Source organism: Oncorhynchus mykiss, chromosome 31, assembly GCF_013265735.2.
Source record: "Oncorhynchus mykiss isolate Arlee chromosome 31, USDA_OmykA_1.1, whole genome shotgun sequence".
NCBI classification, from domain to species: domain Eukaryota; kingdom Metazoa; phylum Chordata; class Actinopteri; order Salmoniformes; family Salmonidae; genus Oncorhynchus; species Oncorhynchus mykiss.
Genome location: NC_050571.1, coordinates 21967340 through 21984147, shown reverse-complemented (window position 1 = coordinate 21984147; position 16808 = coordinate 21967340). Strand labels below are relative to the sequence as shown.

The 16808-nt window shown below is 41.3% G+C and overlaps 3 protein-coding genes and 1 long non-coding RNA gene across 4 annotated transcripts; all 4 read right to left on the bottom strand.

Annotated features, from left to right (window-relative positions):
- Positions 1-1275: 1275 nt before the first annotated feature.
- Positions 1276-3012, bottom strand: LOC118946068. Its single transcript, XR_005041238.1, has 2 exons — positions 1784-3012; positions 1276-1513 (listed from the first exon to the last, which is right to left on the bottom strand). It is a non-coding gene; the product is annotated as an uncharacterized LOC118946068 (long non-coding RNA).
- A 3390-nt stretch (positions 3013-6402) lies between these two features.
- On the bottom strand, positions 6403-9115 carry LOC110504783 (heterogeneous nuclear ribonucleoprotein A0). Its single transcript, XM_021583595.2, has one exon. The coding sequence runs from the start codon at positions 8451-8453 to the stop codon at positions 7626-7628; it is 828 nt and encodes a 275-aa protein (XP_021439270.2). The 5' UTR covers positions 8454-9115; the 3' UTR covers positions 6403-7625.
- Positions 9116-9300: 185 nt separating this feature from the next.
- On the bottom strand, positions 9301-11104 carry LOC110504782 (heterogeneous nuclear ribonucleoprotein A0). Its single transcript, XM_021583594.2, has one exon. It carries the CDS (start codon positions 11033-11035, stop codon positions 10133-10135), a length of 903 nt encoding a protein of 300 aa, XP_021439269.1. The 5' UTR covers positions 11036-11104; the 3' UTR covers positions 9301-10132.
- Positions 11105-12265: 1161 nt separating this feature from the next.
- On the bottom strand, positions 12266-15374 carry LOC110504781 (heterogeneous nuclear ribonucleoprotein A0). The gene is made up of 2 exons (XM_021583593.2): positions 14192-15374; positions 12266-12619 (listed from the first exon to the last, which is right to left on the bottom strand). The coding sequence occupies exon 1, from the start codon at positions 15298-15300 to the stop codon at positions 14368-14370; it is 933 nt and encodes a 310-aa protein (XP_021439268.1). The 5' UTR covers positions 15301-15374; the 3' UTR covers positions 12266-12619; positions 14192-14367.
- Positions 15375-16808: the final 1434 nt, after the last annotated feature.

Genomic DNA, 16808 nt, shown 5'->3' with positions numbered 1-16808 from the left:
CCCCAGTCTGAGGTCCTAAACACTCTGGAGTAGTCTTTTAATCAAGGATCTCTCTGTACTTTGCTTCGTTCATCTTTCCCTCGATCCTGACTAGTCTCCCAGTCCCTGCCGCTGAAAAACATCCCCACAGCATGATGCTGCCAGGTTTCCTCCAGAAGTAACACTTGGCATTCAGGCCAAAGAGTTCAATCTTGGTTTCATCAGACCAGAGAATCTTCTTTCTCATGGTCTGAGAGTCCTTTAGGTGCTTTTTGGCAAACTCCAAGTGGGCTGGCGTGTGCTTTTTAGTGAGGAGTGGTTTCCATCTGGCCACTCTACCATGAAGGCCCGATTGGTGGAGTGCTGCAGAAATGGTTGTCCTTATGGAAGGTTCTCCCATCATCACAGAAGAACTCTGGAGCTCTGTCAGAGTGACCATCGGGTTCTTGGTCACCTCCCCCGACTGCTCAGCTTGGCCGGGCGGCCAGCTCTAGGAAGAGTCTTTGTGATTCCAAACTTCTTCCATTTAATAATCATGGATGCCACTGTGTTCTTGGGGCCCATCAATGCTGCAGACTTTTTTTGGTACCTTTCCCCAGATCTGTGCCTCGGCACAATACTGTCTCGGAGCTCTACGGACAATTAATTTTACCTCAATGACTTGCTTTTTGCTCTGACTGTGAGACATTATGCCTTTCCAAATCATGTCCAATTAAGATAATTTACCACAGGTGGACTCCCAAGTTCTAGAAACATCTCAATGATGACCAATGGAAACAGGATGTACTTGAACTCAATTTTGAGTCTCATAGCAAAGGATCTGAATACTAATGTAAATAAGATATTTATTTTTAGTTTTTTATACATTTGCAAAAATGTCTCAAAACCTGTTCTCGCTTTGTCATTTTGGGGTATTGTATGTAGATTGATGTGGATTTATTTAATCCATTTTAGAATAAGGCTGTAACGTAACAAAATGTGGAAAAAGTCAAGGGGTCTGAATACTTGTATAAGCTAAACAACATTACTTTGTTTGAGTGAACTATTGTGAATAGACTAACTATCTCACTCAACGCTTTAGCTAGCAAAATAGCGTAGAAGCTATTGGCTAGCCTGAGGGTCAGCAAACTTGAAATGTGATCATGTGTTTCACTTTGTTTACAAGACATGGTTCAAGGTGGCTTACAAGATAAAACAGCATGCATCTAAAATGACATTTTAAAAAAGGAGCTTAGTACACGGTCATAAGCACCACTTGACATTTTAGAAGAATTATCCATGTATACGTTTTTAAAAAAATCGATGTTTATTGAATTGACTAATAACCATTAGACTACAGTACAAGCAGTGCAATTGATTCCACATACTGGAATACAAAACAAGGATACACATCTGAATGATTCAGTGAAAGTTTCAACTTTCCCAACAGATGGATATTAGGTCCTTCAAAAAACCTGCATCTTTCACAGACATCTTTTTTCATCCTGTGATGACAGGACCACAAGAGCTGGATCAGCACAGTCTTGGGTCACACCTGTCAAAATACATTGGAATTTGATAACCATTAAAACAATTATAAAACCCATGTAGCACCCAGTTAGCTATACATTGGCACTTTAACCAAAATAGTAATTAACCCTTTATGAGCAAAGAAATGCTGCCCTCCATAGGCTAAAGACAAAAAACATAAGGACGTTCCTTTGACTTAAATTAAGCACTGTGAATCAATGAAAATGTGTAGGCCATATCAAAGTATGTGCATGTAAACAAAATGCATCTGTAATAAGAGAATTAGTAAACTCACCTTAGTCATCCCGATGCCATAGACAAGAGTTTTCCTCCTCATAGGAACTTGTCCTCATCTTGGTCCAATCCATCCCTGGCAATCCATTAACCAGCAGGACATAGGAAGAATGTGTCATAATCTATCAATTTTGACAACTCTGTGGAAAGTAAGAGAACATTTTTGAAATTGTCATCCAGACAGATAAAAAATATGTTTCCCAGTGAAGTGGAATAGGCCCAGGACTATTTCAATGATGCATGTATTGTAACAAACCTGATATCCTATGGAAGTATATCCTATTCAGCTGGAATTCTAGAGCTCGGAATACCCTGGAGATTCCCATGACATAGAAGACACAGCTAAGGTATCCAGCCTATTTGTTCACCAAGGGCCCGATTCCAACCCAAGTTAAGCGCATGTAAATGGAACATAATTCCCTTTTTATGCACCTCTCTCCATGCGTATTCTGAACTTGAATATAAGCATGAGAATAGTATTCTATTCACCTACTATTTGTTTTGGGTGGAGATTGAATAAATTAAGGTGTGGCGGAGGTGTGTCAACAGACATGCTGTATTCTGACCTTAACTTAATTCCACCACTTTTACGCGTGAGGAAACCATGAATAAGGTCTAGCAAACCTACAGGTTTCAATTGGAAAAAGCATCCACTTAAATTTTTATTAGAAATAACACTGACTGTAATTTACAACTTAAGAGCTAGGTAAATGAGTAATCCGTTTGGATAAGGGAATTGTAAATATAAATGACACTCGGTTTAGATACATTTTACCTTATAGTCGCTGGAGACAAATGTAAAACAAGTCATATGGCAGCAAACTGAAGCATATCAACTTTCCTACTGTAAAGTTTATAAAATGCTGTGCCATTATGCAGAATTTAAATTGTACAGCCTTTTGACTTGCAGGGATGGCCACTCAAATGTTTTAAACATAGGCTACCCCATCTTTCTCAGTTTCCTACTTCTATCATGTTAAATGTTAGCCACTATTAGTATCGATCGTCAGTAGGCCTAATAACACATATTCAACTGCCAATTTACTGATAGTTCCCTTCAGTTGGTATAACCTACATTATCATTCCATTTAATGACATTGTTTCGTTTACCTTAATTTGCTTCCTCTGTAAACGCCGTCATGACCATGTGGTTGTTGCTGAGGATCATTAGTAACAGTTGATTATACACACTACATGACCAAAAGCATGTGGACACCTGCTCATTGAACATCTCATTCTAAAATCATGGGCATAAATATGGAGTTGGTCCCCCTTTTGCTGGTATAACAGCCTCCACTCTTCTGAAAAGGCTCTCCACTTGATGTTGGAACATTGTTGCGGAGACTTGCTTCCATTCAGCCACAAGAACATTAGTGAGGTCGGACACTGATGTTGGGCAATTAGGACTGACTCGCAGTCAGCGTTCCAATTCATCCCAAATGTGTTCGATGAGGTTGAGGTCAGGGTTCTGTGCAAGCCAGTCAAGTTCTTCCACACCGATCTTGATGAACCATTTATGGACCTCGCTTTGTGCACGGTGGCATTCTCATGCTGAAACAGGAAAGGGTATTCCCCAAACTGTTGCCCCAAAGCTGGAAGCACAGAATCGACGAGAATGTCATTATATGCTTTAGCGTTAAGATTTCCCTTCAATGGAACTAAGGGGCCTAGTTCGAACCATGAAAAACAGCCCCAGACCATTATTTCTCATCCACCAAACTTTACAGTTGGCACTATGCATTCGGGCAGGTAACGTTCTCCTGGCATCCGCCAAACCCAGATGCGTCCGTCGGACTGCCAGATGGTGAAGCGTGATTCATCACTCCAGAGAACACGTTTCCACTGCTCCAGAGTCCAATGGTGGCGAGCTTTACACAACTCCAGCCGACGATTGGCATTGTGCATGGTGATCTTAGGCTTGTGTGCAGCTGCTCGTCCATGGAAACCCATTTCATGAAGCTCCCAACGAACAGTTATTGTGCTGAAGTTGCTTCCAGAGGCAGTTTGGAACTCGGGAGTGAGTGTTGCAACAGAAGACTTTTATGCGTGACACGCTTCAGCACTCAGTGGTCCTATTCTGTGAGCTTGTGTGGCCTACCACTTCGTGGCTGAGCCGTTGTTGCTCCTAGACGTTTCCACTTCACAATAACAGCACTTACAGATGACCAGGGCAGCTCCAGCAGGGCAGAAATTTGACAAACTGACTTGTTGGAAAGGTGGCATCCTATGACACTGCCAGGTAGAATGTCACTGATCTCTTCAGTAAGGCCATTCTATTGGCAATATTTGTCTATGGAGATTGCATGGCTGTGTGCTCGATTTAATAAACCTGCCAGCAACGGTGTGGTTGAAATAGCCGAATCCACTCATTTGAAGGGGTGTACACATACTTTTGTGTGTATACATACAGTTGAAGTCAGAAGTCTACCTAAACTTAGGTTCGAATCATTAAAACTCGTTTTTCAAACACTACACAAATGTCTTGTTAACAAACTATAGTATTGGCAAGTCAGTTAGGACATCTACTTTGTGCATGACACAAGTCATTTTTCCAACAATTGTTCACAGACAGATTATTTCACTTTTAACTCACTGTATCACAATTCCAGTAGTCAGATGTTTACATACACTACGTTGACTGTGCCTTTAAACAGCTTGGAAAATTCCAGAAAATGTCATGGCTTTAGAAGCTTCTGATAGGCTAATTGACATCATTTGAGTCAATTGGAAGTGTACCTGTGGATGTATTTCAAGGCCTACCTTCATACTCAGTGCCTATTTGCTTGACATCATGGGAAAGTCAACCTCCACAAGTCTGGTTCATCCATGGGAGCAATTTCCATAAGCCTGAAGGTACCATGTTCATCTGTACAAACAATAGTACGCAAGTATAAACACCATGGAACCACGCAGCCGTCATACTGCTCAGGAAGGAGACTCGTTCTGTCTCCTAGAGATGAACGTACTTTAAATCAATCACAGAACAACTGCAAAGGACCTTGTGAAGATGCTGGAGGAAACAAGTACAAAAGTATCTATATCCACAGTAAAACGAGTCCTATATTGACATAACCTGAAAGGCCGCTCAGCAAGGAAAAAGCCACTGCTCCAAAACCGCCATAAAAAAGCCAGACTACGGTTTGCAACTGCAAATGGAGACAAAGATCATACTTTTTGGAAAAATATCCTCTGGTCTGATGAAACAAAAATAGAACTGTTTAGCCATAATGACCATTGTTATGCTTGGAGGAAAAAGGGGGAGGCTGGCAAGCCGAAGAACCCCATCCCAACCGTGTAGCACAGGGGTGGCAGCATCATGTTGTGGGGGTGCATTGCTGCAGGAGGGACTGGTGCACTTCATAAAATAGATGGCATCATGAGGAACAAAAATGATGTGGATATACTGAAGAAACATCTCATGAGATCAGTCAGGAAGTTAAAGCTTGGTCACAAATGGGTCTTCCAAATTATACAATGAACCCAAGCATACTTCCAAAGTTGTGGGAAATGGCTTAAGGACAACAAAGTCAAGGTATTGGAGTGGCCATCAAAAGCTCTGACCTCAATCCTATAGAAAATGTGTGGGCAGAACTGAAAAAGAGTATGCGAGCAAGGAGGCCTTACAAACCTGACTCAGTTACACCAGCCGGAATTCACCCAACTTATTGTGGGAAGCTTGTGGAAGGCTACCCAAAACATTAAACAATTTAAAGGCAATGCTACCAAGTACTAATTGAGTGTATGTAAACTTTTGACCCACTGGGAATGTGAGGAAAGAAATAAAAGCTGAAATAAATCACTCTACTATTATTCTGACATTTCACATTCTTAAAATAAAGTGGTGATCCTAACTGACCTAAGACAGGGATTTATTTTTACTATGATTAAATGTCCGGAATTGTGAAAAACTGACTTTTAAATGTATTTGGCTAAGGTGTATGTAAACTTCCAACTTCAACTGTATATATAGCATGTAGGCTAATTAAATCGTTATGGAGCAGAGCGCAAACCAAGCCATAACTGTTTCAACCCAACAAATGGCGGAACACTTGGCTGTATCATAGTTCAATGGTTAGTGCAGGCAATCGATAAGGGTATAACTTACTATTGTACACTATTCTCCCTATTATAATGTGCTCGAATTAAATGTATTAGGAACCACACCTGCAAAGCCTGTTGCACACCTTCATAAGGTATGTCTGAATATCAGCTACTGAGAAGTGCGTAGGAAAGTTGTGTGTAAGAAAGGCGTCATTTCCTAAATCGGAATCGGGCCCGTAGAGCTTTGGAACAGAGCTCTAGCATTAATTTCATGGAGGAATAAAGACATTCTGGATGTAATACATATATGTTCAAAGACAGATATATAGTCTATTCATTACTCTACCAAATCTGCTTGATTGAATATATTTTTTGGGACCTAAGAGCTACTTGAATATCAAACATGAGTGGCTAGCAAATCCAATTAGTATGAAGAATACATTCATCAAAATCTAGGAATTAATTTTAAGGTGCTTAAAGAACAAACCCTGATAACGTTTTCTGTACCACAGCAGGTTACTTACTGTTGTTTCATACCCTAAGTTTTACCTGATTTAATTCAAAGTACTTAAGGTCTAATTCATTTCTATATAGAAGGGTTTATTAGATGGATATATTACACACAGTTTACTGAAAAACAATAATAAGTTTAACTCTGTTCACCAAAAATACACAACACAGAAGCATAAAGATATATCCTTGTTACTGAAATATTTGTGGTTCTACAGTAAAATAGAAAAACTGGAAAGCTTAGGTAACATCTGTTTACAGAATTTGAAGTAGTTGAGAAGTGAGAATATGTAATGGTTAACAACTATAACATAATGATCATAGTAATGTTACAATGATTTAATATTCAAACTAAATGGGAATCACAAATCAAACACTACAACAAATAGCCTATATTTCAGTAACAGCAGTGAACCTTGAATACTTAAAGTGTGACCTAGTCCTTATAGTCCAAAATAAATACTGTGTGGAGATTCCCCTTTGAAACCAAATGGTATTCGGCAGATATGTCATATACTTTGGTATAGTGCAGGGGCAAGTAAGAAATGTATGGGCAAAATAACTTAAGTTACCTTTAAACTACTTAGATGCAGAAAAGGACGTCATCAAGTTCACTGCAATTGACTACATGGCTAAGTCAAACAAGGGGTCCCAAATTAATAAACACTCCAACTTAAATACAAATATTTTAAAACAAAATGTAATTTAGTTACAACACATTAAAGTAAATATAACAGATTTACGATAACAAGCAGAGACGTATTAACTTAATTTTTACAGCATCTTGGCAAAATATAAACAGTGGTCCACTGCTCAAAATAAAATAATCCAAAGGAGTAGTCCTATTACTTGTGGTGGATGGACAATGGCCATTTAGAGCTAAGTTATTTGAGAACTTTGGAGTGATGACATCTGCCTCCTAGAGCTCAGTAGTTGCTATGGGGTGAAGACATCTGCCTTCTAGAGAGAGATCTGTAGTTGCTATGGAGGTGAAGATAGCTGTCTCCTAGAGAAATGTTGTTGCTATGAAGGTGGAGACATCTGCAGTTGCTATGAAGGTGGAGACATCTGCCCCACAAATAATCTGTAGTTAGTTGCTAGATGGCCCTAACGTTGCCTATTTGGGTCAGCCTTGAATAGAGAATACTGTAGTAACTTTCCTGTCTGAACCACTCGGGCTGTGTTCAGTCACTCTCGTACCATTATAGAACGCTTGGTGGGAACTATGTTATGAGGGTGTAATAATTTTTGCTAAGGGAACGAGGCTGCTTTGAGTAAGATTAGCTGGGGCTCTAGTAAGCGCCATCGTACCCCCCCCTGCCGTAACCACCACCACCTCGGGTGTAAGGTGCGCTACTTCTGCCCGAGTAATTACCTTTCATGGGGCCATAATTAGATGACTGGTCGCTATAGCCACCTCCAAAATCACTGTAGCCGTTCCCACCGTAGCCACCCATTTGGTCACCATAGCCTCCACTGTACCCCACGCCGTATCCACCGTCACTGCCTCCATAACCTCCTCCATAGCCACCACCGTATCCATTTTGAAACCTTCCTCCCCTCCCGCCACGGGTGCCAGCAGCCTGCATTTCTTGCTTGGTGAGGGCTTTTTTCACCTCTACTTTATGGCCATTTATATGGTGGAACTTCAGTACCACCGCTTTGTCGGCAGAATCATAATCTTCGAAATAAACAAAACCAAACCCCCTCTTCTTACCAGTTTGATTATCGCTAATAACCTCGGCCTTCTCGATAGTACCGAACTGAGAGAAGTACTCGTTCAGATGTCCATCCTCTATGTCTTCTTTCAGACCCCCGATAAATATTTTCTTAACCTTAGCCAGAGCCTCAGGTTTTCCCGCATCTTCACGTGCCACTGCTCTTTTCAGTTCAACATTGTTTCCGTCCAGGGCATGAGGCCGGGCGGACATTGCAGCGTCTGCCTCATCAGCAGTAGCATAGGTTACAAAACCAAAACAGCGAGACCGCTGTAGTTGCTGGTTCTGAACAACTACGCAGTCGGTCAGCTGGCCATACTGTTCAAAGTGTTTACGAAGACCACCGTCAGTGGTGTGAACATTTAGTCCGCCAATAAAGAGCTTGCAGAGTTGATTTTCCATCTCGCTTTGATGCAATTTATATGGTTATGTCAACGCATAGACTTTTGACAGTGCTTCTTTTGGTGTCTAAAATGGCGGATGTAGACAAATGGTTGGCGTCGACGTAATGCTTACACGTCTACGAGCCTCCTAGGGGCGAGCTATTGTAAATTGATTAACTCCAATAGAACTACATTCTAGCAAAAAGTTACCCATTTTGCAGCTTTCCATAATCATAAGGACCTAATGATCGGGCACATAGGAATACAATTTGGACAGGACAAAAACTAGAATACAATCGTATGGACTGGTTTACATTTGGCAAGGTATGTAGCTAAACAAAAAGGTGTTGATATGTTTTATAAACTGCGTGGGTATTATACCCTGACAGCCATGGTATAATCAGACAACGCAGAGTACCTGGATACAGCCCTTAGCCATGGTATATTGGCCATATACCAGACCCCTTCATGCCTTATTGTATAGCCAATGTACTGGAGAAAAATAATCCTCACTGCTATCCAATCAAATTAGATGTCAGACAACCAAAAATCCCACATTGATTAGGATAGAACTAATATTAGAAAAGACCGCCTTTGGTAGTGTAATGGTCTTGCCTCCAATCAAGTTTGTCACTCCTCCCTCAAGGAGGACTGGTTGTAGACAGCGCAACAGGAAATTCTGGAAGGTCTGAAACAATTTTATTTTTTTATGCATGAATGTAGGCCAGTTTCACACGTGCCAGATTAGTCTATTCCTGAACAGGAAAGTAACCAGTGATGGTGTTTCATTCTGTAGGGTGCGCAACCGCCTCGTGATATAACCAATCCTGAATAATCCTTTTGAAACAAAATGCCATATGGTTAAATTGACAACATTAAAAACTTTATTACAGGCAAAGGAGTGAGACTCAAGAGTCAACTAATTCAGGATTTTAGTAACATTCCACAACTGCATTGATTTACAAGGTATTGAACAGCACATATTGGACGGAGAAAAGCATTAGGAGGTAACCATTAAAAACAATAACCATAGTTCTTTCAATTCCTCAAAACACTGTCACGAAATTTTATGATCTTAAACCACTCAAGCATTCATGAAGATTGCTTTAAACTCCATTAATACCCCTGAGTTTCATGTTGCAAAGCAATTTGACTTGTTATTAACCTTGCCGGTACTAAGGACAGAGCACAGGTGTCAAACTCATTCCACAGAAGGCCAAGTGTCTTAGCTCCTCCCTTGTACTTGATGAATTAAGGTCAATAATTAGTAAGGAACTCCCCACACTGAAGCCTAGGGCTAATTGAAAAGGGGGGGAAAGGCTGGAAACACTAGACCCTCCATTGAACGAGTTTGACACCCCTGACATACAGTATCATAGGAAAGTCTTGAAGCGGGGACGTTAGCTACAATTTAATAAAAATAAAAAAAAATGTTTAAAGAACCACGAAACTACATCGACAAGTCATAAAGTTGAACTGGTAACAAAGTCCATAATGTCTTTAGTAACGCCGCCTAGGGACAATGGTGTAGTCCAGATGGAGGGAGTAGGATAGGGGTTAAATCAGGGTGGGTGAGGGGCGCGAGTCCTTTTAAATTGGAGCAACAAAGAAATAGGGCACTCTGGCCCGTGTGTAAATTCAGTTCATTGAATCAGAAATTATGAACATTTCAAATTGGGGTTGAGAGGTCAACGGCATCTAATAACCACCATATCCACCCCTGCCATAGCCACCGGCACCTCCACGGGAGTACGGTGCAGCGCTCCTGCCTGAATAGCTACCCCCCTTCATTGCACCATAACCGGAAGACTGCTGACCATAATCTCCGCCAAAGTCATTGTAACCGTTCCCACCATAACTGCCCCCCATTTGATCGCCATAACCTCCTCCGTATCCCCCTTGGTTACCGTAACCACCTCCGTTGCCGTATCCTCCACCGTAGCCGCCATCGTTTCCTCCATAGCCACCGCCATAGCTGCCGTAGCCGCCACCTCTTCCGCCGTCGTAGCCATTTTGAGACCCCCTCATTCCTCTCCCACCCCGGCCACCACGACCACCGGCTGACTGCATCTCTTGTTTGGTGAGGGCCTTCTTCACCTCCACTTTGTGTCCGTTGATGGTGTGGAACTTCAGCACTACCGCTTTGTCGGCAGAGTCATTATCTTCGAAGTAGACAAAGCCGAATCCCCTTTTTTTGAAAGTCTCTTTGTCGCTGATGACTTCGGCCTTCTCAATTGCGCCGAATTGAGAGAAATAATCATTCAGATGTTCGTCTTCAATGTCGTCTTTCAGCCCACCAATAAATATTTTCTTTACTTTGGCGAGTGCCTCTGGCCTACCAGCATCTTCCCGTGCAACGGCCCTTTTTAACTCCACGTTGGTACCATCGACGACATGTGGCCTGGCGGCCATGGCTGCGTCGGCCTCCTCCGCACTTGAGTAGGTTACAAAGCCGAAACAGCGGGACCTTTGTAGCTGCTGGTTTTGGACCACTACGCAGTCGGTTAACTGGCCGTACTGCTCGAAATGTTGACGAAGGCCATCGTCTGTAGTCTCGACGTTCAAGCCACCGACAAATAGTTTGCAAAGTTGGTTCGTCATGATTACTAGCAGAGTTGTTTTACAGCAAATAAAATGTAACCTGACAAAATCGCATCGCTTTAAAAGAAGCTACCGGCGACGCAATGACGTCTGGCGTAGGTTTGGAAATACGTCAACAGTTCTGATTGGTTGTTCCCTTCAAATCCCACCCTAATTTTATTCAAATTGCCGTTCTCATCATTTGTAAATTCATCCTTCTCGTTTCAATCTATTCATATGTAATGATCTGAATATCCATTATCTATTTAGCTTTCACTAATCCAGGTCTTTATTCACATCAGTACTCTGGTCTCGGGCCTGACATTCATGTCAGTTCTGTTCTAGCACATGACACTGCTGTGCGCATTCAAAGCAGTATTGATGCCAAAGATTTTTGGTTGATGCTCATTTGTGGACGACCTTTCATTCTGAACTACATTTGTTACTCCATTGTTCCCCCTAACCATTAAAAAAGACTGGCATTCAAGTGAAGAAAAAAAAATAGGCAACTTGAATACATTCATTCAGCAGACACTCTTATCCAGGAGGTCTTACAGTAAGAAAAGCATAAACTATAACACGAGAGCTGTAATGTTTTGTATATGTTTTATACATTTTGACATTTGAGGACAAAAACATCTTACCTTCAGAAGAGTATATATTTTTCATACTGGTCCACTGTAGGAATTGAACCAAAAACCCTGGCTGTTGGAAGCACCATGCTCTACCAACTGAGCCACAGGGGATTAGTGAGTGCAGATAATCTTGACAGTGCTCAGCATGCCACAAAGCGGTTGAATTGCATACATCAATGTATTTTTCTAAGAAAATACTAGTGTCCATCTTTCCTATTCATTTAGGATTGAGGTATAACACTACATATGCCATGCAATATAGGCCCATTTTAGGATCTGAAAACATCTGCCTAAATTTAATTTGAATTAACAGTTACAGTACAAGTAATTGTGCATCAATAACTGCATGAGACAGGCAGCCCAATTCAGAGCATTCACTTTGAACTTCATCTTTGGAGCTCAGAGGTTGAGATTCACTGTACCTGGCACTATTAAACTAAGATCTAATGACTGCTCAAAATAGCAAATTAGTGGACTAATAGAAATGGGCTACATGTCCAAAGTTCAGTAAATGTAACTTGAACATTGGAAGAGTTAGTGCAATCCAAAGGCAAAAACTACCATACAATAATATTGCCCTTCAAACCCATAACACATGTCCCAATAAAACAATGTAAATCTTTAAAAAAATAGTTTTATTTAAAATTGCAGCAAATTAAAAGCATAGCACACCAAAGCCATCATTGGTGTCCATTTATCCATAGTATGCAATGAGCTAACATTTATGACCCACTTTCCTACAATGGGTAAGAACAAAATAAGTAGTCAATTACGTCACCCTCCTAGATTGACTAGAATAAACCCACTGGCAATCATTAAAACCTGGTAAAAACAAATATTTTAATGCAGAATGTCCAGGGGTTCCAAATCACCCATGGAGGTGGGACAGCCTTAACTGCAATCCCCCAGTCCTGAAGGAAACCAAGGCTTTGCCAGATTGGTGTCCTGGCAGTCAGGTCACCATGGCTACCTGGAGGAGAGAGGAAAAGGGTAAAGAATGAGACAGTGCAGAAAAATACATCAAGCCAAGTCAGGAGGTAACACCATGTGCCATTCCATATATTTGCATTAATGTAGGAAGTGCACTTAGTCTCCTCAGACCATTATTTTAGATTATTTAGGACCAAGTAAGTGCAGTAAAATCCCCTCTTAAAAGATGCATAAGGCCAAAGACCAACTACTGATAAATGCAAAAAACTATCAATAAATTAATCCTAATCAGTACAGTTGAGTACCATTTCAAATCCATATCTTTAATACTTGACCAACACATAGTGGAGACAGTTTGATTTACATACCTAGTTTGCTGATGTGATCCTAAAGAGATATTTCAGAGTCCTATGACAATCGACCCCAGGTATAGAACAGGGTCCCTGTATAAAGTCAAACTGCTACTGCTATGTTGACGTACTTGGATAACAGTATGAACACCTAAATGTAGGAATCAAAGATAAATATGAGAGCCCTCAGGTCCACAAGTTAAAAGCCAGTTAACTTTATGGAACAATTTATGTTATTGCCAACCAACAAAGCCTCCATGCATTGGTCATGGGCAAACTTAACTGCAATCCATTCTTCACCCCCTTAGCTGGGAAGAGCAATGGAAGAAACGCCATGAAGCTAATATTAAATATATATCAAATTAATCACATAATATAACCAATCAGAAGTAGACTTAGAGGGATAGTTCGGGATTTTTACGAGGCCCACTACTTCTCCAGTGATATGAACTTGTAGACACCATTAATATGCACCTGCGTGCAGCTTGAAGGAAGTATTGGCGCTCGAAAGTACCAACTGCCTTCATACTGGACGCTGATGATTACAAATGGTATACCTTGATTTGACTTTGGGGAAGTAGATCAAGCTGTCAAAAACCTGAACTATCCATTTAAGACATCCTGGTAAAATGAGTAAAATAACTAAGTTTGTTTAACTTTTTATTTAAAATGAACATACATATGCATACCAATGCTTAACAATTGTAGTTTGATCTTCAGACAGATTATACAATATACATGAGATATTGCTGAAGTAAATGAAAGGAACATTAAGCTGATAGCGGACGCTATGTATGTGTGTTGGGAAATTACTGTGACGTACTTCGTTGATTTACAAAACATTGTCAAGAATGAAACGTTTAAACTGGATCCGCCCCACCACCTAAGCGTCACCTAAAACCTATAGGCTAGTAGTGGATAGAATACAAATTTACATCAGAGTCATAGCTAATAAATACAACTCCATAGCACATGCGTCCCATTCCCCAAACATTGAAAAAAGATTAGATCCCAGGGAAATTCGGAACTAATTGCTTAAAATGTAGATAAGAGAAAATATAGTATCAAACAAAACAATCCTTGACTAAACTCAAAAACGAATGTACGCAAAACTAAAAAAAAAAAAAAAAAAGCAAGCCAACTAACGACAGCTACACGCCCTCAACTTGGAACAAATGATAAATGGGTTTTGCAATCGAACTTTTCTTACAGCAACAGCTGGTCGTGCTAATCGGGTTCTGGGTCGGAAGTCATCTTCCTACCTGTTTGGTTTTGAGGTCTTCTTAATGATTAGGTTTCACAGTGTCGGCATTTTGCCAGTACTTTATGGCAGATGCCCGATGACTGAATTTTTTTTAGTTCGGTTTGAGGTCGTCCGATCCGACGGTTGAGGGTGTAAAAGACATTTCTTTGCAAATAGTCTGTCGTAGCCACAGGTTTAGTAGCCGCCATAAGCCCCTCTGTTGTAGCCACCCGCACCGCCTCTGGGGGCGTATGGAGCGGGGCTCCTACCGGCATAGTTGCTGCCGCCTTTCATGGGCCCATACCCGGAGGACTGCTGGCTGTACCCACTGCCAAAGTCACTGTAGCCATTGCCGCCACCATAACCTCCCATCTGGTCGCCGTAGCCACCTCCGTAGCTTGCGCCTCCATAACCACCGCCATAGCCTCCACTTCCGTAGCCGCCGCCATACCCGCCGCTATTGCCTCCGTAGCCCCCACCGAAACCGCCCCCGTAGCTGTCGTAACCACCTCTGCCGCCACCGAAGCCATTTTGTCCTCCTCTCATGCCTCTCCCCCCTCTTCCACCCCTGCCGCCACCACCAGCTTGCATCTCCTGCTTGGTGAGGGCTTTCTTCACTTCCACCTTGTGCCCATTGATGGTGTGGAACTTCACAACCACTGCCTTGTCGGCAGAGTCGTTATCTGTGAAGTGAACAAAGCCGAAACCCCTTTTCTTTCCGGTTTCCTTCTCCGCGATTACTTCGGCCTTCTCGATCTCGCCGAACTGGGAAAAATAATCATTCAGATGTTCATCTTCGATGTCGTCTTTCAATCCACCGATGAATATTTTCTTGACCTTGGCGAGTGCCTCGGGTTTACCAGCATCTTCACGAGCGACCGCTCTTTTCAACTCCACGTTGGTGCCATCAACGACATGTGGCCTAGCCGCCATTGCTGCATCGGCCTCCTCCCCGCTCGAGTAGGTAACAAAGCCGAAACAGCGGGACCTCTGTAGCTGTTTATTCACAACCACAACGCAGTCGGTCAGTTGACCATACTGCTCAAAATGCTTGCGGAGCCCGTCATCGTCGGTATCTACGTTCAATCCACCGACAAAAAGTTTGCAAAGTTGATTTGCGGCGTCCATTTCTTGACAGAAAATACTGCGTAGCTAGCTCGACAGAAAACCTGTATCAGCAAAGCTTGGAGGTGGGGAAATGGCGTCCAGGCCGTATTTATAACAAAGTTATAGTGACGTCAGACTACAGCAACATCATCGTTACGCCCCTGACATTGGAGTTGTTCAGGAGGGTAAGGTTGAAGCAAAACGCTGCGCAGATGATCGGATCTGTCGATCACAACTTCCGAAGTACTCCTTTCAATGTAATTCATATACAGGGAGGATTAGCGAATTTACGCAGCCCCTAGTCACCCGTTGATTGTTGTGAATAAACTGATAATCTTTTGTTCTTTTGATGGTTGGAAAGTAATTTTGGAAATAGTTTATTTTAATTGTATAATTAGTATCTTATTTAAATCTGTAGAACTTGACTTTCTTTTTTACATTTTATTTAACCTTTATTTAACTAGGCAAGTCAGTTAAGAACAAATTCTTATTTACAATGACGGCAAAAGGCCTCCTGCGGGACAGGGGCCTGGGATTAAAATAAATAAATACAATATTAATATAGGACAAAACACACATCACAACAAGAGAGACAACACAACACTACATAAAGAGAGACCTAAAGACAACAACATAGCAAGGCAGCAACACATGACAACACAGCATGGTAGCAACGTAACAACAACAACATGGTAGCAACACAACATGGTACAAACATTATTGGGCACAGTCAACAGCACAAAGGTCAAGAAGATCGAGACAACAATACATCACACAAAGCAGTGAATTTCGTCCGCCCATTCACATACTTTACGCAAATTCCCCTCCTTGTATAACCCTACCTACATGTACAAATTACCTGACTAACCTGTACCCCTGCACTGGTACCCCCTGTATATAGCCTCGTTATTGTTATTTTGTTATAACAATAATTAGCATTTCACGTAATGTCTACACCTGTTGAATTCGGCCCATGTGAGAAATAAAAATTACTTTTGTTTTCTTTGTATCCCTTCAAATTGCTTATATAAATTGCAGTGTAAAATGATACCCCAAGCCAGCTTCCAACCAGCTATTGTATGGTTAAAGACTGTTTAGAGTGCCTTGATGTCTGAAGCATTAACATTTGAGAGAGAAAAAAACAATAACAGACATTTAAGCTAAATCATTTTCCTATGAAGTTAGTGAAAAACATTATCCTTTAACTTTGACATAATCTAAACTGCATTTGGGAAAAATGAAGAAAAATAGTAAAAGGCAACAAACTATTTATTTTCAAGGTGCACTATGGAGCTAGTGCATAAAACAAAAGTCATAATTTAATAGCATATAACCTTTACATAATCTAAAATTGAAATTATGCTGTTCCTGATGTAAATGGTTAGACTGATTGGATGTATTTGCACAACAACAGAGGTAGCGTCTGTGGTCAGCTCCTCAGACAATGGCATGGTATGCTGCTGCTCATTTGTGTTTGAATGGGGAGGCCCATATTCCCTGGAGATGCGAAATCGAGGCTTTTGGTACCA